This window comes from Anarrhichthys ocellatus, unplaced genomic scaffold (assembly GCF_004355925.1).
Source record: "Anarrhichthys ocellatus isolate YVR2014 unplaced genomic scaffold, GSC_Weel_1.0 scaffold66, whole genome shotgun sequence".
In the NCBI taxonomy this organism is placed as follows: Eukaryota; Metazoa; Chordata; class Actinopteri; order Perciformes; family Anarhichadidae; genus Anarrhichthys; species Anarrhichthys ocellatus.
This window is the reverse complement of record NW_022280096.1, coordinates 1,967,636-1,990,624: the sequence shown is the minus strand read 5'-3', so window position 1 is coordinate 1,990,624 and position 22,989 is coordinate 1,967,636. Positions and strand designations below refer to the sequence as shown.

At 43.9% G+C, this 22,989-nt stretch overlaps 1 protein-coding gene and 1 long non-coding RNA gene across 4 annotated transcripts in view; one reads left to right on the top strand and one right to left on the bottom strand.

The window, feature by feature from the left end:
• Positions 1 to 520: 520 nt before the first annotated feature.
• LOC116397391 (uncharacterized) lies at positions 521 to 2,963 on the top strand. The gene is made up of 3 exons (XR_004213674.1): positions 521 to 566; positions 1,147 to 1,277; positions 2,697 to 2,963. It is a non-coding gene; the product is annotated as an uncharacterized LOC116397391 (long non-coding RNA).
• Positions 2,964 to 10,546: 7,583 nt separating this feature from the next.
• bcl11bb (BCL11 transcription factor B b) overlaps positions 10,547 to 22,989 on the bottom strand; it is a 28,789-nt gene continuing 16,346 nt past the window's right edge. For all 3 annotated transcript variants that reach the window (XM_031872796.1, XM_031872798.1, XM_031872797.1), the window contains one exon: positions 10,547 to 15,532. In XM_031872796.1, the coding sequence (XP_031728656.1) occupies positions 13,476 to 15,532 (2,057 nt within the window). In that variant the 3' untranslated portion in view covers positions 10,547 to 13,475. The remainder of the gene's footprint in view (positions 15,533 to 22,989) is intronic.

The following is a 22,989-nucleotide window of genomic DNA, read 5'->3' as shown; positions in this document are numbered from 1 at the left end:
GCTTCAATGACAAAATCAAATATTTGATGAATAAATAAATAAATATCTTCTGATTTCAAGTTTATTTATTCGTTCCATCTTTAACCCTTAATGTTTCTGAGTAAATTTATTATGACAGGCTGAACACACGTGAGCCGTCCTCTTTGTTTACCTTTTTTTTTACGTCTCCATGCGTCCACTGGTTACCCCGTGTTTAATGTCACATTGCAATGATTTGTGGGTAATTCCCTTAGGCTAAGGGTTCATAAAGGACTCAAAATGTCTGAGAGAGACTCAAACACTCGATGATTTGACAGTGGGACAGCCCTGAACCCTCACGGACTTCGTGGGAGCGCGCCTCAAAGTCCTCGAGTCCGTGAGGGGGGAGATTGGGATTGGGCCACTCACTGTTGAAGTTTCCGCATGAGGGACACACCTTCATCAGCATTCATTCGCTACCAGCTGTGTATCGTTAACTGTTCTGATTGGTCAGTGCAGGTCACCTGCAACATTTATAAACCTTCCACAGGATCATTGTAGCACTTGAGCTGCTCATTCACCATAGTGACTCTTTGGTTCTCTCCAGAGTAAGCAACCATTTCTTTGTGCTGTTTTGAATGATTTCTGTTAAGCAGGCCGAGTTGTGCTTATGCTTTGTCTGCTTTTCAACAGTGTTTCCCCCCTGTAGGCTGACTGGTAGTCAAGTAAAGTTTCCTTTTGTCCACATTTTAAAAGATGTGTCAGAGCTTCTCCTAATTATCTCCCACTACCTAGCTGCTAGCCATGCTTCTGCTGGCTCTAACTGGATGGTGCCTTCTGGTGGATTTGCCCCTGCAGCGTCTGGTTCTGGGGCTACCTCTAAAAGTGCCCCTAGCTACCCTGAGTCCAGTGTTCAGAGAGGACCAGCAGCAGCTTCTTACAGCTCAGATTTGTTTGTTGTACCTGTATTATTCCAGATATGCTAGTAGCTCTTCTGCAGGCCCAACACCCTCAACTTCTCGTCAGCCTGCCTCTACCCAAAGATAACTGAGTGGAATTAGGTCCACTTTAGCTTTCAGACCCTTTTCATTTCTTAATTGCTGTAGGTAGTGCATGTTTAGCTAAGAAACCTTGCTAATAAATTATTTGCCTTGTATTCTACTGAGCATCTTTAACTTCTGCTCCTAGGCATTTCCTGTTCCTCCAAAATGTCTTTTCCAATGAGGGAACTTCCACAAGAGCACTCAGGGGTTTACCTCCAGTGCCCCAGAACCACTTGGTCCTAGCAACCTGGCCCTTTTTCCCAGAGTACCTGGCAGGTGAGTTTTCCCAAGTGCATAACAGCTGTGAGGAAGGGAACTATGAATCTGAGACAAAAGAGCAAGGCTTGCAGCCCCCACCTCCATGTGTCCAAGCTGTGGGTGGGCACGGCTTTCGCAGCGAACCTCAAACAGCAGGCTTGGTCGGACGTTTGGTTGAGTATCCTTACCCTTATGACTACATGTTCCTGACTTGCCAGTATTCTCCAGGCCCAGTCACTCATGCCACACATGGGGGACAACCATCCCAGCACTCAGGAGGTTGAGACCATCGCCCCTTTACAACCTGAGACTGTCAAGAGGCTCAGCCAACCTGCAGAGCGGAGTATTAGAAGCACTAATTATGGTCTGTAATTAGTTGTGCAGCCACTATACAAAACCAGCCCAGACGAGTTGATGTACAAGGTACTTCCTAACAGCCACGCCAGTTAGGACTACACTGTCAGGAAAGCCCGCGCAAGGTACTGTTTAGTGCTTCGCAGCAACTAGAATATTTTCAAAACTTGGGAACTTTTTTTCTTTCCTGCATAAATTAAACAAATATCCCAAAAGTGATCAAGGGGCTAAGAGATGAAACCACGCCCACTTCCAAATGACGAAAGCCTCATCGCAGCACCAACAAAATATGACAGCTAAAGCTGATGACAGCTAACTACGGTAGGTTGGAAAATCGCAATATGCTATGTGACACTGAATTTGATTTTAATTTACTGTTTATCAGACCACTAATGAGACAAAAACTGCACCCGATCCCTCACTGGTACACCACTTTGCTGGGAGGAGAGGGGTGCCAGCTTCGGAGACGGATCCTCACAGCAACTCAAATTCAGCCAGCGCAAACCCTAACGGCTCCATCTATCTCCAGAGAGGCCGTCCACTCCTCTCGTGGCTGTAGTCTCCTAGCAGCAGGGACCGAGCACTGATGCTTACCACTAGCATGCTGACCGCTCATTTTCTGTAACCAGTGAAACGTTAGCATGAAAACATGGGGGACTAGCAAGCTAATGTTAAAAAAGCTAAATAGCCAGCTGATGGTGACCTTGTGTTCACAAATGTTGTGCCATGCTCCAACATGTTACCAAGAATAAGTCAAAAAGACATTCATGAACACATCCAACTGTCTTAGGGCAGTCAGTGATCTATAGTTTGGTTTGAGCTGTGTCTCAAACAAGGGTGAATCAATAACCTCAAAGAGTCTCCATTGATCGTTTAATCACCTTTATGACTCCTCAGTGGTACCATTATGGTTTCTGCAGCGAAGCCACAGCAGCCTGTTTCAGCTAAAGAACAGCAGCATCAGCAGGGTGTGTTTATGTACAGCGCACTACACTGATAATGGATGCACTCCGAATATTTTGGAGAAGTCTTCATCTTTAACACTGGAATTGTAACAAACTAAAATCCTCTTTTTCTTTTCAGGCAAAGGGGCAAACAATGACCCACAGGAGAGAAATGGCAATTACCTCTGCTAAGGTGCCCACTTCACACACCTGTCACAACCCATCATGAAAGGCCGATGGAGAGGGACAAAAACGAGGGAGTTCTCCCACGGTGACCCTTCAGCTTTCATAGTCTCCCCTCTTTTTCAGCTCAACTATTAAGACATAAAGGGGTCAGTCCCCAGACGGCTCCATCCTTTATCCCTCCCTCACACACTCATCTCTGACATCAACCCTTGTTGTGTTCTCTTATTTCTAGCCAGTACGCATTGACATCAAGATTATAATTCTAGCCTGTTTTTTATTCTGAGAAAATAAATACTTCTAGATTTTTGATTTTGTCTTTCCTGAGTGACTGTTTTTATTTTATTTATCCGCCACAAGTCCTAATCACTAGTAACTGACTTCATTACAATCATACACAATTTAACTGAAATCAGATAAACGGGAGATCAGTTTGAGACGCATAATACACAGAGCAAATTATTTAATCGTTGGAGTACTCTAAAACATATTGCATGAAACGCAGCAAAAAAAATGAATGTACATATTGCCATATGTTGCAATTTGGCATCTGGCGTCCTCCTGTGCGAGTTGATGTGAAGGTGGAATCTGGTTTGACTTAACTATGTGGCACATGCAGGCCAAAACAAACACGTATTTCAGATGTCTGCATGTAAAACCCAGATAAAAAGGAAATAATTTTCTCATAAAATTCATAGATCTTTGAGCTTCAGTGTTATTTCTTCAAGTGCTTTATGGTTCCCTATTAAGATAATGAAATTGAAATAAAATCCCATGGGGAAACAATCTAAGTTGTATTTACAGTCGTTCACATCAGTGTGATTTCCTTTGATGAGATTTGATCATTTATTGTCAAATTTACTCATTTATCTGTCTAACCTCACACACTCAATTTAAGGTGTACAAAGAACAGCAAATCCTTTATTCTCAGCAGAGATTCCTCACATTTGAATACCTCTGTGGTATGTAAACCATATCATTAAGTACACGGAAGAAATAGAGGAAGCATCAGATCCCATTACCATGTACAACTGCTTAACTCTTGACTTGAATTCGCAGGATGTGTACAGACCAGAGTAAAAATATACCCCCAGCCATTGCAAACGGTCCAATTGCCTTGTGATTAACGCACAATAAAAGAATGTGATGGCTTAAAGAAGCAGCAGGAAAAGCTGCCCAGTGAAAGATGGGTGTATGGCACACTCTATAATTAAGCCAGTCTGCACTTGATGAAAGTAGATCACACTGGCGGGCTACGGCTTCACAGCCAGTTTGTTTTTACGACATAATTACAGTCCAAATCAAATGAGAAGATTTAATATTGCACCACGACGAGCATGTACCCAATGCCAACAATGACATTGACCCCCCTGAGGCAAGGTGTGCATGTGTGTGAGCGTGTGCTGGGGGGGCAGGTCGGGCGTCAGGAAGCCGACAGCAAAGAAGCTTCCCCACCGCGGTAGCTACCTGTGTCTGGGCCCCTCTGGGAGGTCTGACTCCAATGGAATTACGCTGACAGTGGGAGATAGGGCAGGAAAGAGAGAAAAGAGTTTGTTTCTGAAAAAAGGAGGGAGGGAGGGAGGGAGGGAGGGTGAAGAGGAGAGGGAGAGAAAGTGTATCTGGAAGGAATCAATCAAGTAGAAGCAGGCTAGGGAGAGGAAACAGAGAACAAAGAACTAAGACATTGAAATAGATACAGGTGAGGTTATGACAGTCAAAGCAAGTGATGGAGACTGAAAGCAGCCGTCATTAAATACGCAGACAGAGAGGGTGTGTCTGCAGTGCAAAGATAAATGAATGTTATGCTTGACTACATCCCCATGGTGAGATGACGGACAATGTTCAAGAGGGCTTCAGGAGGAACCCACTGAGTTGTTTTACTGATAAAAACAAGATCAGCTGAAGGCAAATCAGTGTTAAAGTGGATCACATCAGGTGTCTTCACAATCATGTACGTTCACTCATCCGTCTTATAGTTAGGAAGAGTTTTAAGGGAACCAATTGTCAATCGTCAATTGTCTAATTGTGAAACATAGGATTTCAATTTTCCTTTGTTTCTTTCTTGAAGTCATTTTACAATACAATCTTATAATACTGTTGTATGTGTACCCCCCTGTCATAACCCCACTGACCAAAGAGTAAAAAGAGAAAGATATAATAATATGAGCTACATACAGAATTATAATAGCCATAATTATGTGAATGTGAGTTAAAGAAAGATTGCAGTTTTCCTAGTTACGGAATTTTCTGAATATAAGGGAGGCAATTATACCAACCATGAGTTGTCATGTGTGTTTTGAGATGAGTGCCGTTCTGATACTTGACGACATGATTGCGCTGTAAACGGCCAAAACCTCCCACCGAGTGGCTTTAGTGTTTTTCCTCCCTCTGAAAAAGTCTGCGTTTCCTGTCCTTTAGTTACACGCTCGACATGACCACAAAGCCTTTGTTCGTTTGGGTCAGATTCTCCCAGAAGAGAGAATCTTCCCAAGGCAAAGCTGTTGAGTGACCACGCTCGACCACACTGCTCTCGGTCTCCTGACCACCCTTCTAAATTGCTCTCTCTGCCCCCCATCCTTTCCTCCCTCCTTTTTCCCCCTTTTCCCAAGAGCATTCAACTGGGCCGGATTTACTGTGTGTCGCAGGGCGAAGCCCAGTCTGCCTGCTGGGCAGGCAGTACCATTTGACTGGGTACTGGTCAGGGCCAGTAGATTAGTAACTGGATATCTGCAGAGAGGCCAGTGGGGCCTGATCCCTGTGATCCAGCGGAAAGTCAGGTCCCTGCGGTGGCCTTGTGGTTCTGTGTGGCCCAGGACGTGAGCCGCAGTCCCTGCTGACACCCTGTTCTCCGAGGACGTGGTTTTACTCCAAACCCTGATTTCCCATCTCCCGCTCCGCGACACTCTGTCTGTGACTATAGGGCCTCTGCCCGGTGCGTTCTGGTGAAGAGGATACAGCACATCCTCACCACTGGCGCTCAAAGCCACTTTTCTCCCATGGGGCTGGGCACACAGGCCGGGGACTTCTCCTAAACAAGCTTAAAAGAGAGTTTTTTAACCTCATGTCATATGTGAACTGTGCAAGATGGGGGTGGTGGCAGATAAGTTGCCGGAATGGGTCTGTGAGCACACATTTGTGTGGCCTGATTATAAGAAGAGCAGCCATTGTAAAAAAATACACAGTTCAGTATGAGTGTAAGGTTTTGCCAAAATATAGAAACTATGTTTTATAATAAGATCCTTGAGGTTGTGATATGATTTGCAATTTTGAAAGCCAAATACACAACTTTGTTCCACATCATGTCAATCTGATGAGAAAAATAAGTGTAATGCCATACAAAGACTGTCCCTTTATGTGTTTTTAATATATGAAAAGAGAGAAACAATATCACTTGACATATGAGATTGAATCCATTTTTCTTTTACCTTTTTTGGAATCATTCAAAGCATCTGCAACTACTAACCGTTTGCAGAAAGTCATGCTATTGCAATTGTTTTGTCAATGTTGTGCCATTGCTAGGATAAGAGCTGTGGGTCATCAACATGGCACCCAGATGTCATCTTCAGGCACACACACAGTTGGGAAAAGTCAGAACCCTCCTGCAAACACCAATGCCTCCAATCATCATTTATGTAAGCAATTCCATTATTTTCAGTATGTTGGCGTAATAATTATATTTTGACGTTGAACCATGCATAATGTTGTTACACTGGGACACTGAGTCATGGGTCGTTGTGTGTGGCATGAGTTGGCAACCATCAGAATTTCTCCTGATTTGACTTTCTCACACAAACCCGCCCTTCACAAGCTTTCTTTCCTTTCTACACTCCACTATCTCCACTACATTGTGTTTCTTCCCTCTTCTATTGTTTTCTCTTTAAGCTAGGACATACGCGCACACACATACACACACACACGCACACACACACATCAACGCATGCACTGTTTCTGTTATGCTATCCAATGGCCTGGAGGCTCAAGCGAGGACAGGCTTGACTGCTGTTGGCCTGATATCAAGAAATACCTGATGGGTCCCCACACTCATGCCAGGACTCATTTATGAAGCATGAGTAGTCTGTCAACAGCTACCTTCAGCTGTGAGTCTCACTCTCATTTGTATTGTTATCTAAGAACAAGGAAGGTATACTAGCAGTCTTCTCTGAAGTAACACTTTGGAAGGTGTCTTTTTTTAATCAATGCACTGGTATAGTAGTACAATGTGAAATATTATTTGTCAGATTCTGATCAAGATTTAGTACCTACCATTCCTGTGTTCTGTCTTGCCCAAGATTGTTAACTGCAAGCTAGCAAGATTCCTCACTGACAACATGATAGGTATTTCTTGAATTTCAACCCTAAAATATCAACTCACAGACCTTTAGACATCACACTTCAACAACCACTTCAGTTTGCATTGCGTTGCCTCTTATAACTGCACAAGACTAGGTGAAAACCTATGCTGGTAGCATCTTTTTGACGTGGTTAAGCTACCCTTGAGTCAAATATTTGGGGACTGCTTCAATTTAATACATTTATCAACAATCAACTATTTGTATTGTTATTATTGTCCTTTTTTAGTTTAGGAGCATAAATATGGACAGTGCAGGCAGTGCAGTTGCGATGTGGCCCGTGGGTTGGGGGCACCCATAGCGAGACAACTGCCCTTACCAGAAAACAGACCTGACCCAGTGAACCAGAATGTCATGTCATGTCAGATAGTGGCGGGCCGTGCATTTTATACCTGGGCCTTCAGTGCTGTCCTACTACAGGTGAACCACCTCCTAATAATAAGGGTGTAACAATACACGTATTCATATTAAACCGTTCGGTACGAGACTTACAAACCGAACAATACGTTTGAATAATACTAGTACATTTGGAAAATGCAGAAGCTTAAATTGTGGGAAATATAATGTTTTCGGTGGAGCCACTGCACTCAACCTCCATCATGCATAACTTTAAGTCTAATATAGATATTATTTATCGGCGAGTTGGATAAAAATACACCCACCAGTTGTCATGAATGGGGAAATTAGCTGTAGAGACCAAAGCCATTTTTTGTACCTGAGTGCCTAGGGCACACAAACTGACAGCAATGCCCAGTTAGGCCGTCCATATGCCTTTATTTACAAATGTAAACCGACAATCCCGTGCGGCAATATGTAATGTCAAGGCCTGGTAAAGTTGTCATGACCACAAAAACAAAAACAATACTATAAACAATACAAACATTTTTTTTTAAATAAATAACCATATACGTAAACTCAAAAAAAAGACTAAAAGAAGCTCTGCACTAAGCTATGCCTCTTTAACACTTGGGCCCTTACAGCTCTCCACACTGGCTAGTCTCTGTTTTAAGGCATGTGAGTGAGTGAGTGAGTGAGTGAGTGAGTGAGTGAGTGAGTGAGTGAGTGAGTGAGTGAGTTAGTTAGTTAGTTCAGATTGTGAGCGTGAGTGCTTTTGCCCTTTTCCATCAAGAAGCTATGATTTGAGGGTAGCGACTGAGGAAGGAGATGGAGGAGGAGCCTACTCGGGAGGCTTGGAGGCTGCTTGCCCCATGCCAGGGCTTTGGTGGGTTTCTTTTTTTTTTATAAATAAATAGCAGTCAGGGTGCAAAGCTAATTAAGGTAAGATTATAAATAAATAATAATAATAACTAGATAGGTAAAAGAGAATGATAATTAAAAATATGATGCATTAGATATATGAGTTGTGTGGAATCTAAATTGAATGGAGTTAAATGTCATCGTGGGGGGGGCGATGGGAATTTGATCTTGATAGTTATGCTGGTTTGTTTTGGAGGATTATGGAAAGTTCCAGTAGCCCAATGTACCTCTTGGATTAGCTGAATGGCTTTCTGTATGTATTACTCTGTGAGCATTATGTTTCTCTCTTGGACGGTTTTGAGACCGGACACTTTGGATGTAATGGGATGTACTGTGGCAGTCTGTATGACATTTTTATTGCCTTGTTTTGGATGCTGTTGAGACAGTTTACCGATGTGGCTGAGGAGGCTGATGGGTCTGTAGCTCGTAGGATGTTTTGGATCTTTGTGACTGTGGCAAGGTGAAGTGAGTGGCGGTGGGACAGATGGTGAAGAGGAGGGAGAGCAAGATGAGGTAGGTTTCTAGTGCTTTCTTGATCCGGCTGGTGTCTACGTTGTCTTTTTCAGGGGCTGTGTTTTTCATTTTTTTCAGGTCAGCTTTGATTTCTCTGGGGACGATTGGTTGTGTCAGTTGGTGGTCATCTGCTGAGTTGAGTGACAGGAAGGGGTTTGTTGTGAGCATGTCGACAGTTTCCTTCCATTCATGATCAAAGTGTGGATCTGAGGGACAGGAATGAATGTTTTGGAGGTGATACCTGAATAGAGCTTTTTCCTAGTCTTATCTCGATGTATGAGAGTCGGTATGTCGTTTTTGTTTTGTGCACCATTTATGATTTTATTTTCTGCAAGAAACTGTGTGAGATGGATCTGTAGTCATGAACTCCTGCCTCCTCCTGCTAAGAGACATGGATTGGTATCTGATAATCAATTCTATCACAGGAGATTTAACAAAATATTCAACCAACAATGAAATTACAAAACATTCTAAAACACATTTTTAGGCAAGTCCTCAATCAAAAACAGTTAAAATAGCATTGCTCTCACCCTGGACATAAACTGTTGGATCCCTCTGACAGGAGGCTGCAGTCTATCAGGACCAAGACCTCACGCCACATGAACAGTTTCTTCCCTTCTGCAGTTGGGTTCATCAACAAAGCCCGGGACCCTCTCTGACTCTTACATCCGCAGGACAATTTCCTACTGTTACACACTAGAACACACCCTTGCCATTTCTATATTTAAATACACTTGCCACTTTTGTAATATACTTGTTTTAAAGTACCGGTATCTGTGTATTTGTTTACCATATTTTATTGTAATTGTATTATATTTTTGTATTCATAATTTAAGAATTAAATTATGTCTCGATTATTGCACTGAGTTCATTGTTTATTGTTATGCACCATTCACCAAGTCAAATTCCTTGTATGTGTAACGTACTTGGCAATAAACGGTTCTGATTCTGATTCTGATTGACAGGTAAAGTGCCCCTCCATCCAGACCAGATGTGGTGCCTTCCCCTGGTAACAGCCCTGCATAAGCCATTGGCCCTCCTGTATGTTTCTGGGTCTAAACAGGGAGTGCCATCACAGCAGAGGAGAAACAGGTGACAAACAATTTGTTATCCTTACAAACAATAAATGGAAATGTTCAGTGCAAAACTTTTCCCTGTCTCCTATTTATAAATGCATGTTGTGTGTTTTATTACACTCTGACCCAGGATAATGTTGATGGTTTAAATCCTGCATAGGTCCGCCACTGTTGGCTGCTAGTTGGCAATAATACAAGGTTCCACACCCTAAAGCCAACCTCAGAATCAGAATCATCAGAATGGTCTTATAAACAGCTTTTTCTGCAATGTTATTTTGGCAAAGCCCCTTACAGAAGTTGATAAAAAAAAAGGACTGGATTAGAATGGTGGTGCAGTAACAATAGTAGTTGTAGCTGTACACTAAACCTATTATGTATACAGCTGTTCCAATGTGTGCTATTAATCACGATGGTAGAAGAAAAAGAGGATGAAATAATCAGAATTAAAAGTTGCTTCAATCATAGAGCAATTGCAACATTTATTGAAGTGTTGACTTTCTTGTATTGATTTTTCAACACATTACAAAAATACATATATGTTCAAAACAGCAGATGTGTACTGTTCTGAAATCACTTTTTTTCACAATGATGCACCCCCCCCCCCCCCCCCCCCAAAAAAAAAAACAAAAAACAAGGAAACTGTTTTGTACAAAGAGTGTAAGTGAAAGTTGTGAAAAGTGAAATATGAAAATGTATTTAAAATTACAGTTGTAAGTGCCATCACAAGACCTTCAACCAACCATGAGGAAAAAGAAAAGTCAATGTTCATGAACGTCTCATTAAATTGATTTGGAAAAGGATTCCTGCTCAATGCATTGCATTCCCTTTCCCAAAGTTCTTCCTTTAGGATCATCTCATTCATGTAATTCTGTTCTTTTTTGTTTTACATCCACGGAGGATAGCTTCACCGAACCAACAGCAGGAAATTATCTCAAAAGAAAAAAGAAAAATTAAATAAAACAAAACAAAACAAAAAAGTCAATAATGGCACCACTATTGTTAGAAAAGAATCTGGCATGATTCTGCAATATTACATTTCAAAAATGTTCTTCCCATACATTGAACAAGTAATCATACAGAAACATATTCATGAAGATAAAATCCCTCCACCATGATAATCATACAAAACTGCTATGGCATTCAAAAACATTTGAAAGAACATTGGCGAAAACAATACTTTATTATCATTTAAACACTTACACAGAGTATTTTATTAACGGCATACTTCAACACTGTAAACATGTAAGCCTGAATGTCCATGTGTGATTCAGATCTTTGTCAGTGTTCCACTGTTCATCGTTTGGATCTGATATATTTCATAGTTGTGTGCCTCATTTTGGCTGAACTGAGTTTCACTGGAATGAATACGCCGTGTGTCTACAACAGGATCGGGATTTTTGCTCTCATGGTGTAAGCGTAACATGCTCTTCAGCCGATCTCACTTCTTATGTCAATTCGCTGTTAATATATTGAGCTAGCTTATGGAGAACTGCTGTGGCCTCATCATTTCCTTTTTAAAATCAAAAAAGAGGAATTTGCATTTAAGATACAGTATAATCCTTTTTTTTCTATCAAAAAAATGATGCAGATAAAACCTGACAATAGGCCGAAATAGCAGGTCAAACTTTCAAGTGAGGATGATTGAGAATTGCAGTACTAAAATGAAAGATGTAGTCTCAATCTCCTTTCATGTGGCTTCACCGTCTCCCTCCCTCTCACGCTCGCTCTGTCTCACTCTGATGGTCCGTTACAAGATGTGGCCAGGAAATGTGCATTTGGGTAAAAAAAACACACTTTTCATATGCTTCCAATTTCATTTGAATGACTCTCCTCCCTGGCCAAGGTCTTGCTCTTTCTCCCTCCAGTTCTTTCTCACACTTCTTCATTTCTTAATTTCAATCTTTCATTTTACCATAAGAATAGCCCCTACTCAAGGTCGCATGGCCATCCTCCTTGCAGCTGTGCTCAAAATTATCATAACTCATAAAATAGCCTTTTTTTTCCTCCAACAGATTCATTTCAGGATGAACGATGCAGAAAATAAAAACTGTAATCCCCAAAAGTCACTAACATGGACATTGTCACAAAATCTGTTACTGGGAGTTAAACCCATATCACTTTGTGAGGCCAATGAACAGGCTTCCCTTTAAAAGCCGCTCTAATGCATGAATCTGAGCTAGTGAACTGTGAAAAGACACCGTCGGAGAGAGAGGCTTAGAACACACTGCAGAGAGAAGAACACACACGCTAACACATACTGATGTGAATTGCATTTGGAACCATTTCGTGGATCTTAAGGGGACACGGGAAGTCGACCTGGGTCAGAGAGTGAGGCTACGGCAGGGAGATGGAGAATGATTTAGAAAGGGTTACAATTGTTGAAGTAGCTTTAGTTTAACAAACTGCCTTTGCGTAAGCACACATAGGAGGAGGGAGTGGGGGAGATAATCAGGTGGGTCTGATGAAGCAATGAATGGTAGTTACACTTAGCATATACTGTGAGAGATGCCAGCAGCTGGTCTTCTGATTGTTTAGTTTTAGGCCGTCTTTCACGTACAGTCGGGGCAACTTTAACATATCAAAAAAAGAATATATTTACAAAACATAAACAGGACTGTTCTCCTCACAATAATCATAAGTAGTCTTAACTTATTCAACATATTAAATATGGTATTCAATCCTACATTGGGAATGTACTGAGCATCAGTTAAAGGTACCTCCATTAAGTGCAACCTTTATTTATGTCCTGACTCAAGCAAGGACAGCAATACAGTAACTGCATTTTGAAATTATTCACATGCCAATATTTTCAAGGACAAATTCCCTGAATAAATGCAAAGTAACTTATCAGGTCTTTAAGATAATGTTGGATTTTTGAAATCCAGCATGATGTTTTATTGTCAGGCTGACATTCAGTGCTTTAGGCCTGTATTAGGGAGTGGATTGTAGTCCGCTGCTGCAGTTAATATAAAAAACAATCATTTTTACTTTAAAAATCCACTGCTTTGCACAATTTTACTCAGACATGATAATAAGCTTCCTAAAAGGAGAAAACAAAACAAATGTGTATTAATGGTGACTTCTTCCCAGTTATCGCATTTTAGAAAGAAAAAGGTTTTAGCACATTTCAAAACTAACTCCATATGAAATCCCACAAAGATGTACCTGCACATGCCAAATATCATTACAAAAATCCAATAAATACAGAAATTATTGCACAGTAGAAAGGCTCCATGGATTCCTAACTGATAAAATCCTCAGACAGTTTGCCAAGAAATACCATATTGTGCATTCCAGACAAGTTCTCATTAAAGTTTCCCTTTGTTTATATTCTCAGGTGGCAGTTTCTGTGACAAGAAAAAAAAAGATGAACATCAATCAGTCTAAATTTTTTTAAAGAGAGAGAGATTATCCAGCCAAGCCGCTTAGCTGAAGAAGTGGTTATAGGGATTTTGTGTGTGCATGTGTGTGTCTGCTTTTGCTTATGTGTGTGTGATTGTTTGCTTGTGTACACTGTAGGCTGAATGAATGGTTGCTGGCTTAACCTCTGTCCGCCTCCTCCAGTTTGACCTCACTGGCCATCAAATGTTCACCATGCCATTTCTTCATGTGTTTCTCAAGTGTGCTGTAGACGCTAAAGGGCATGTGGCAGATGTCGCAGCGGTACACATCCTTCCCAAATTGCCCATGGGTCTTCATGTGGCGCGTCAGCTTGGAGCTCTGGGCGCAGGCGTAGCTGCACAGGTCGCACTTGTAGGGCCGTTCGCCTGTGTGGCTGCGTCGGTGCACCGTCAGGTTGCTGCAGTTCTTGAACACCTTGCCACAGTACTCGCAGGTGTCATTCCTCCTATCCTTAGAGCTCGGGGGCCTGCCAGGTCCAGGTCCTCGCAGGAGGTGAGGAGTGCTGCTGCCGCTGCGGCCAGAGGCGCTACCTCCTTCCATTATCTCCCCTGGCGGGGTGGAGAAGCGGAGGCTTCCCGTCTCTGAGGAGGAGTGCTCGGAGGAGGTGGCGAATGGCGACTGACGGGAATCTGTGAATCCCAAGAAAGGTTCTCTGATGAAGTGGCGTGAAGCAGCATAGCCTGCCAGGAGCTGAGAGTAGACATTCTCCGGGGAGATGAGGGGTAAGGTCGGGGGAAGCTCCAGCTGTTCCTTCTCTATTTTGATCCTCTTGTTGTTGGAGGGGTTTGGGCTGGTGATGGGGGTGGGCCGACGCTGGAACAGCCCAGGGAAGGAGTCTGCTTCAGATATACTGATCCTGCCGTTCATTACAGGCCTCTGCTCCACCTGCTGATCTCGCTCTCTGTGCTGCTCCCTCTCATTCTCTCTTTCTTCACCCCTCTCTCCACCATCTCCATTAGGATGTCTCTCCAGGCCTCTCTTGTTAGGGTTAAGTCTAAGGTGATTGTCCAGATGGTTGTACGGGTGCATGATGCCCACCCCGCCACTGTCACTTACTCTATCCCTACTCAGGGTTTTCTCCCCCGGACACTGTCTGGGGCCATTCACCCTATTCTGGCTGAACTCATGGAAGTCTTCGCTTAAGTTTGAATCTGGCCGACTTCCATTCCGCAGTTCTTCCTCTTCTTCCTCTTCCTCCTCTTCTTCTTCCTCCTCTTCTTCCTCATCCTCCTCATTGTCTATCCCCATCCCTCTTGAACTTCCCTTCCTACTCTTTTCTTCACCCTCTCCTCCCTCTTCTCTATTTTCCTGTTCTGGAGAGCCACCCATGGACCCAGACTTGTTGTGCATATGTGTCTTCATGTGCCTCTTAAGCTTGCTGGCCTGGGAACAGGCATGGTCACATAGATGACACTTGTACGGCCTCTCTCCTGTGTGACTGCGTCTGTGGACTATAAGGTTGCTCTGGAACTTGAAAATCTTTCCACAGAACTCACAGGATTTGGATTTCCCCGGGGTCTGGTTCTGACCCTGGGTGTCAGGAGGGCTGGAAGAACCATGTCCCCTCTGAGGAGTGGGTGGCTGCGGGGCATAGGTGAGAAAAGCCGGGGGCTTGGCGCCAGCCTGGAAAAGCGTGGGACTCAGCAAGCGATGCATTGGTGGCACACGGTTGGGTGAGAGAGGAGGTGTGGGCCCCCCATTATTGGTAGTGTTGCCTGCCAGTTCTCTCAGACGTCGGGAGAAGTCCATGGAAGGAGGCTCCATGGGGGTCATCCGCATCACCCTCTCAAAGGCACTGGGGTGCTGGGACAGCAGCCCCATCTCCTCTGGGCGCAGCCGCTCTAGAGCGGGTCTAGGGGGTGGGGGAGGGCTGATAAAGGGTGGCGTTGCAGGCAGCCGGGTCTCCATGTACCCCGGTGGAGGGGGGTGTTCCCTGAGCAGGGGCGCAGCCATGCGGAGGAGGTGGAATGGGTTGTTGGTGTCACCAAGGAAAGTGGGGAGAGGGGAGCGGGGCAGGGCATCAGCGCACAGGGGAGGAGGCAGAGCCATGCGGGGAGTGAGGGAGCAGTTGACTGGGTGGTGGTCCAGGTAGATGCGGATGCCATGAGTGTGCTGGGCATGCTGAAGCAGGAACCAGGCGCTGGTGAAGGTCTGCTTACAGGTAGTGCAGATGTAGCTGGATGGCTCATCTTTGTCTGTGGGCCAGGAGAGAGAAAATCACCATCAATATTGTAAAATAAAAATAAAAATAAAAAACACTTTATTCATTCATTTGAACCAACGTATTACTTTACAATGCTGCCATATTTGGGGAGTAAAATGAATTGTACTTAAAACATGTGAACTCTGTTTGTGTCTATGCATGAGGGTTTTCTTTGTCTGTGTGTGTATGAAATTTTTAGTGTCTGTGTGTCTACAGGCTAATGCAGATGGCAGGTGCTGCCCTAAGGCCACAACACATTATGCTAATTATAATGTCAGCTAGGCTTTAATATACAGATCCATCTCGTCTACTCTGTCATTTCCATATGGAGACAGGGGAAACAGCAATGGAAAAAAGCACACCAATGGGGAAAATAGGAAATATGGAGAGGGGGAGGGAGGGAGGAAGGGAGGGAGGAGGAGGTGTGGCATTTGAGAGAGAGACTCACAAAAGGAAAGACAGGAGAGGTGATGGACCCATGTGTAAACAGCAAAGCCCCCTGGGGTCTTAACACAGCATCCACATGAAGTAAAGCTCTACGTCACTGGTGTAATAACAACTACAGTAAAGTGATTTGTTGTGACTGTACACACACACACACATACAAACTCTATGTCACTCAGAGAAAAATTGGCCTTTTAAATGGCATGACTTAATAATGCCAAATTAATCTATCAGTCACTATGGCATGGCCGTGTCAACACGCTTATGAGTCATAAAAAGAGCCTCGGCCGGGATTCATCTAATTCAACACAGGCTAGCATTGAACACAGTTTTGTGTTTGCTTGCAAGGCATCTGCATCTACTTTATCATCAGCAGCTACCGCAAGTGGAGTCGAGTTGGTACGGTGGTCCCAAAGCTTGAAGCCTGGAGGGAGAAAATAAAGACGGCGAACTGACTTTTGCCCACAGTCTTGTGTGATCAAGAACAGAGCCCTTACAGTAAGATGGCTGCCTCAAAGCCAACCATAGTCATGGAATGTAAAACGCAGGCAGTACAGTTACATGTGTGGCGATATTCTCTTTTCTCTTTCCTTCCCTGTCTCCGGCTTCTCTCACAGCACACATCAGTACACACACACTTGTATCGTGCAGAACAGATGAGCCAAAGCTGATGTTGGATCAGTGTCTAGAACAGGAAGCTGATTTGGCGGTGTGATCTGTTTGGCTTTCTCCAGGGGAGAAAGGGTCAGAAAAAGTTAATGAGGGGCTCATTTACTGATTCTGTCTGTTTTTCTCTGCTATTAGTGGGGCTCTGGTGTAGCCCTCTCTCTCACTGTTTGTGTGGTGTGGCGCATGACCTGACTCCTGCTACTAACGTGTGTGTACAAGCGTGTGTATGCGTATGTGTGTGGACATTTATGTGGATGTATTTTTGTGCTTGTTTGTCAGTGCATTTGTGTGTGGGTGTGTGTGTGTGTGTGTGTGTGTGTGTGTGTGTGTGTGTGTGCGTGTGTGTGTGTGGGGGGCGAGTGGCGGGCTGCCTGCCCGTGTTTAGTTTGGCGAGGCTTCACACGGACGCTTGGCAGCCAAGAGCTGGACAGCTTAACAGCTTGAATGCGGAGAAGAGAGTGAAAGAGGAGAGGGAAGAGGAGAGGGGGTAAGAAGAGAGGTGGAGGGACTTTAAGGGCCAGGCGTGATTGGGCACGTCTGGCCACGCACGTACAGTGACACACACATAGAGGGTATTTACATGCCCCCTGGGGACCAAGAGGGGTCTATAGACTTGGGAGCTGTGTAATCTCATCAACACATGAGGATCAATATGAAATGAAGATGTGAGATTGGCAGAGGGATTGATGAGCTCTCTCAGTTCATCAAATAGTTTTTATTATTATTCTTATATGTCTTTTGGTCTGCAGGCTTCATCAATACAAGCTAAACTATCATATACCCCTACAACCTTCCAGCCCACCACCAACATATTTGCATCTTGTCATATCTTACACAGCCGTGCCATATGCTGTTAAAGGAAGCGTGGCAGCTAATAGAGTGGCAGCTGATGGCTGCTGCCTAATGACGGACAAAGACAAATTTAAACAACTTCCCAACCAAGCAAGCAAGGGGAGGAGGGTGAGGAAAACAAAAGAGAATATAAAGATAGATAGATGGATAGATAGATAGATAGATGTTGTCGCTGCTCAGTGCTCCAGCCAATAAAAGCCTTCTTTAAAGAATCACGGTGGGCCGTGTCATGCTTCAGTTTGTGGTAATTACAGTCGTCTGCCTGACATGGCAGGGACCCCTCCACTGCTGACCGCCACGGTCAACGACCAGTTAGAATAGTTACATTCTCCTCTCCACGCAGTCACTAATGCTAGACCTAATCAGACAATTTACTCTTGCACACCATATGCACACTGACACGCACACTGACAAACACACACGCACACACATATGCTGTGTAGTGAATAAGATGAAAGGTTCAATTACATGGAGTCAAAGCAGGATTCTGTAATATGAGGCTGCATTATGAAATTAATTTTGCCGGTGTTGGTCATTTTGCAGGCAGTACAAATGCTTGTAAAGCTACAGGGTGATGTCATTCCGTTGAAATAGTCTAAATCTTTGACTTAGCAGTAATATTTCTGCCCAGGTGTCCACCCAGGCAGACTTGCATGAAAAAGACAAACACAATACAGACCTAAGACCAGTTTAGGAGCACAGTTCTTTGTCCTGTGCAACAAAACAAGGGCTAAGGGCCAGGAGGCCTGGAGGAAGTTATTAAAACATTGGCACATGCGTGGAGCTGAGGTGGGCCAGTAATAATGCTCTCCTTCTCTCCTGGGTTGTTTTTTTACTAAACCACCGGGCCAATTAACCCAGTCTTCGGGGACTGAGATCTGAGCTTTACATCAGATTTTATTCTTTCCAGATTGCCTTTTATAGCCATGATTTTGCCTTAAAAAGTACAAACAAAATGCCAGTGAATGAAGGGGAGCCATGGTATTGACTGTTTGCATATGGCCAGTGTAGAAAAGTTGGTGTGAGCTTGGCGGGGTTGAAGTAGACACCAGGCGTATGGTGTAAACATGTGGATTTCTGTTTAATTTAGAAATTCACATATGCCGTGCCCCCAGCCTGAGTTTGATTTATGTTTTCGAAGCATGAGCTCCCTGTATTTACATTACACTTACATTTTGGGGTCTTTATCAGATGCTCTAATCCAGAGGGATTTATAATAAGACCACAGAAGAATAACGAGAATCCACAGGCTCAGCCCTCGAAGAGATGGGCACAGTGGAGCTCCACAGCTGACACTGGATGGTAATGAATGCTCACTGATGCCAAATGAACTGTTATGAAGCTCAGGAAAAAAAAAAAATCGTATTTGAAAATGAGTAGCCTTTGAACGCTACGCCACCAACTTCTCTACATTAGTTTGGCACAAGTTTGTAGTGTGTAGAATAATGTTGCTTAACTGTAGAAACAGAAGACAGTGCGGGTCCAGGCCTGAGAAGGCAGATGATATACTACAGTACATGTCACATGTCACTGTGGCATTCCTGGGGTTCGGGTTCGCCGTACTGCTCCAACATTCCATCAAGGGCGACAGAACGCCACATTGCCAGATTTGCATACAGAACAAAGCCGCCCGCAGGCTAGGCCACTGGGACACAAACCTGCCCCTGCATCCCCTCCCACACAACCTCACAGCACACACACACGTGCACACACAGGCACAAGCCCTGGGAGTACGCATGTGTGCACCTGTCAGGGGTTAGCTGACACCTCTGCTGCTGGCAAAGCAGGTCCTCATTAGCATGGCTGTGATCTCGGGGTCCCCAGGGGTCCCAGCCTCCTCACCTCGCCACCTCGCCACCTTGCCCCCCGCCCCCTTACAACTCCGCTCCTCTTCTCCTCCTCACATCTCCCATCCGTCCCTCCTGCTCTTCTCCTCCTTCTTCAGTGCTCTGATGGCTTGTTTGTCATGAAGGGGGCTAATCAGGAGACACAAGGCCACGCAGATCAACCTTGTGTGTGTGTGTGTGTGTGTGTGTGTGTGTGTGTGTGTGTGTGTGTGTTTCCCAGGGCATTGGGAGCCCGGTATGTAAACTCAGCGAGCAGGCGCTTACTGTCACACAAAGAGAGAGCTGGAGAGACAGAAAGAAGGAAAGAGACTGTGGAGGGTGGCAGTTGCAGGCAGGGGGTAAGGCTCTCACACAGTGTGACTGGCTCCATGCTAACTCAAACCAGCTTCGGCCTGCTAACCATATACATCTGTGTGTGTGTGTGTGTGTGTGTGTGTGTGTGTGTGTGTGTGTGTGTGTGTGTGTCTGCAGCCAATATGATCAGCTGAAATGCCTGAGAGAGGATTTAAAGAAACAGTGCTCCTCAATGTGTTTGCTAGAAAAAATATTTTCTATATATTTTCTATTTCTTCAGTTCTTCCTCTCTCTCTCTCTCTCTCTCTCTCTCTCTCTCTCTCTCTCTCCCTCTCTCTCTTCTTCTCTTCATTTGCTTTATGTCCACACTGAGCACCTGTACAAGGTACTCCACCCTGACCCTCATGCGTCCTGGGATGCGGGTCAAATGAACAATAAAAGGGATCAGGTATCTCCAACAACTTGATCACAGGCACGCACACACACATTGAGCGACTCCAGCTGTACAACAATGCATGAGTGGAACAGACTCTCATGTAGCACGACCAAGGGAGCACATCACCGTAAGCTATTCCACATAGGGCACATAGGATGATCTGTGAAAAATAACTGCAAAGGTCTCTCTGTCAGTAAAGAGCTATGACTTTTGGCTCGGCTTCTAGGACAGAGAGGGAGGGAGAAAGAGATATACAAAAAAAAGAAAGGATGAAAAGAAAAAGGGCGCTCCATAAAGCTCTCATTGGCATTTCTCTAAGCCTGACTCATCTGCATCAGCTCCTAACTGGTCCCAGCGCCTGTATTTGTGTGTGTAAGTGTGTGTGTGTGTGTTTTAGTTTATGTGCACACACTTGTGGGGTCTGCTGTCTGTCATGTGACAAATGGATGACACTCATTCGTGCTTGTAGTTGCGAGAAGATGTAAGACACTGGAGCAAGATGGAGGAGAGGATGAAAGAGGGAACGGGAGGGCGGAAAAGGGAAAACAAAAGAGGAAAAAAGAGAATGGCAGACAGTATGGGACACAGAAGAAGAATTGCACTTTGTTTTTCTTTATCTCCTGCATTTCCATTTCAATAGAATTACAACCATTTTAATCTCTCATTATATCAGATACCCATTTTACCATGACACAGCAGCAGGGAAAGCAGACGCCTACAATAAAAAAAGGAACCAATGGCGTCACCACTAGGTTGTACTGTAGGGGTGCAGGCATGCTGAATTAAAGGATAAATCCACGACTAATAAATAGAATATTTACAAGGTGAAATATTTTCCAGAAAAGGTCCCCACTGATGCTACAGACGAGCGCAAAAACACCAAAATGTTTGAATAGGTGATGGCATCAACAGTTAAAAATTCAAGCTGCTTTGACAATGAAATGGAGACTGACTTTGTGGACTCACACAATGTTTGTTCGAGGTTTTACATCCAAATGAGCTCCAGTCGTACCCCTCGGGAACGCTCACTCTCGTCCAAAATGTAAATCTCCTATTCGCTGGCAGTGAATAGGAGATTGACTTTGACATGTGAGTGACTCGCGAATTCTGTTCTGTGGGTTTATTAAGTTTTTCATTGGGTCAATTATTTTAAACAAATGGTTAACTAAACCAAACTAAATTAAATTGAGCATAAACATGGAGACACAGTGCTCATCTCAACCCGTGATATGCACGTATCCTTTTGACACGTCACATGCGCGCTCAGTTTACCTTTCCTTTGTGTGTGTGTGTGTGTGTGTGTGTGTGTGTGTGTGTGTGTGTGTGTGTGTGAAAATAGAAAGAGAAAATAGGAAATAACTGTTCTTTTGTGCCTCTGTTTGTGATGTATGTGTGTATGGTATCATCCATGTACGTAGGCATATGTTTGCAGCCACATGCTCATTGTGTGTATCTCGGGCTTCCATTCTGTGACAGGGTGCTATATTCTTTCAGCAGTAGTAATGGTCCCCAGCTGGCTTTTGCCCACTGGAGCCAAGCAGTCAGTCCCACTTAACTAGCAGCCCACAGGAAAATACCTCCGTGGCCCTGAATGAAGCACACAGGCCCTTCCAACCCAATCAGCCCGCTATAAAACTTGCCCCTCGCATGCTTCAGACATGGCGTAGAGTGCATTCCAGTGATTGGGAAAGAGAGCCTGAACATTCATGATCTAATACACTATTACTCCACAAATTCTGCAGTTTTTTATGTAATTCTGTCTACTTAAGACTTTGAGAGGATACAGTGCTTTTTCCTCACGTTCAAACACAAAGCAATGGCTGTGACAATCACAGGAGAAGGCACGGGAGTGGTGCATCATCTGAAACCAATTTGCAAGCTATCTAAAAAGTGTTAAATAGGAGTAACAAAAGCAGAGAGTGTTGACATAAAAAATGGACCACAGATATTTAGCTCTATATTTAACAGCTTCGCACGATCTTGGAAAAGAGGTCGTGAAGCCCATTTTGAAAAGATGTGGGTGTGTAATATGCTTGGAACTCTTGAAGTGACGGTTCAACGTTTGGGTAAAAACAACATTTCTCTCTTGAATATAATGATTCATCAAGGAGCTCGTCAGATTAGCTGAAGTGTCAAAACACCACGTTGTGGATTTACAGGGGGTTGTGCACTGGATTATTTCTTGCTACGGAGCAGTGACTTCTTGGAGCCCCCTCAGTTGTTCTGTACTGTTCTGTTTTTGCACAAATTAATCAAACAAGATATAACATGTTCGTGTGATCAGTGTGATTTAGAGGAGCTAGTAGGTGGATTTTGTGACCTTTTTTTGTGACATTTTTTGTGACCTTTGGCTATATGTGAGACCCTCAAACTATTAAGAAGAAAGCTGCCGATAAAAATTGATTTACTGTCTCTTTCCACATCTAAATAAATTATGATCAAGTTATCAATTTGAGCCTTTATGTGCAATAAGGTAACATGAGACTCTCTGTGCTTTCCTCTCTGTGTCTCGTCTATAAGCTAATGTTGTGATCCAGTGGAGGCCGGCTGCACAACATTATTAGCATCACAACGGTCATGTCTCCATGTGAATTCTGTTCTCTGTCATGAGTCCTGAAACATACTCAGGTGTGTCAAACCGTCCTCTTGGCTTGTCTGGAACCTTGAATACCTCACGCACACACACACACACACACACTCACACGCACACACATAATGCAGACATGAACATAGATTCCTCTCTCAACATACACACCCAACACATACTTATATGTTTGTGTGTGTGTGTGTGAGTGTGGGATATTACTGCCTTTGGCCTCAGGCCTCCCCGTGTGGGTTATGTTGTGACTTTTCTCTCTCTCTCTCTGTCTCTCTCTCTCTCTCTCTCTCTCTCTCTCTCTCTCTCTC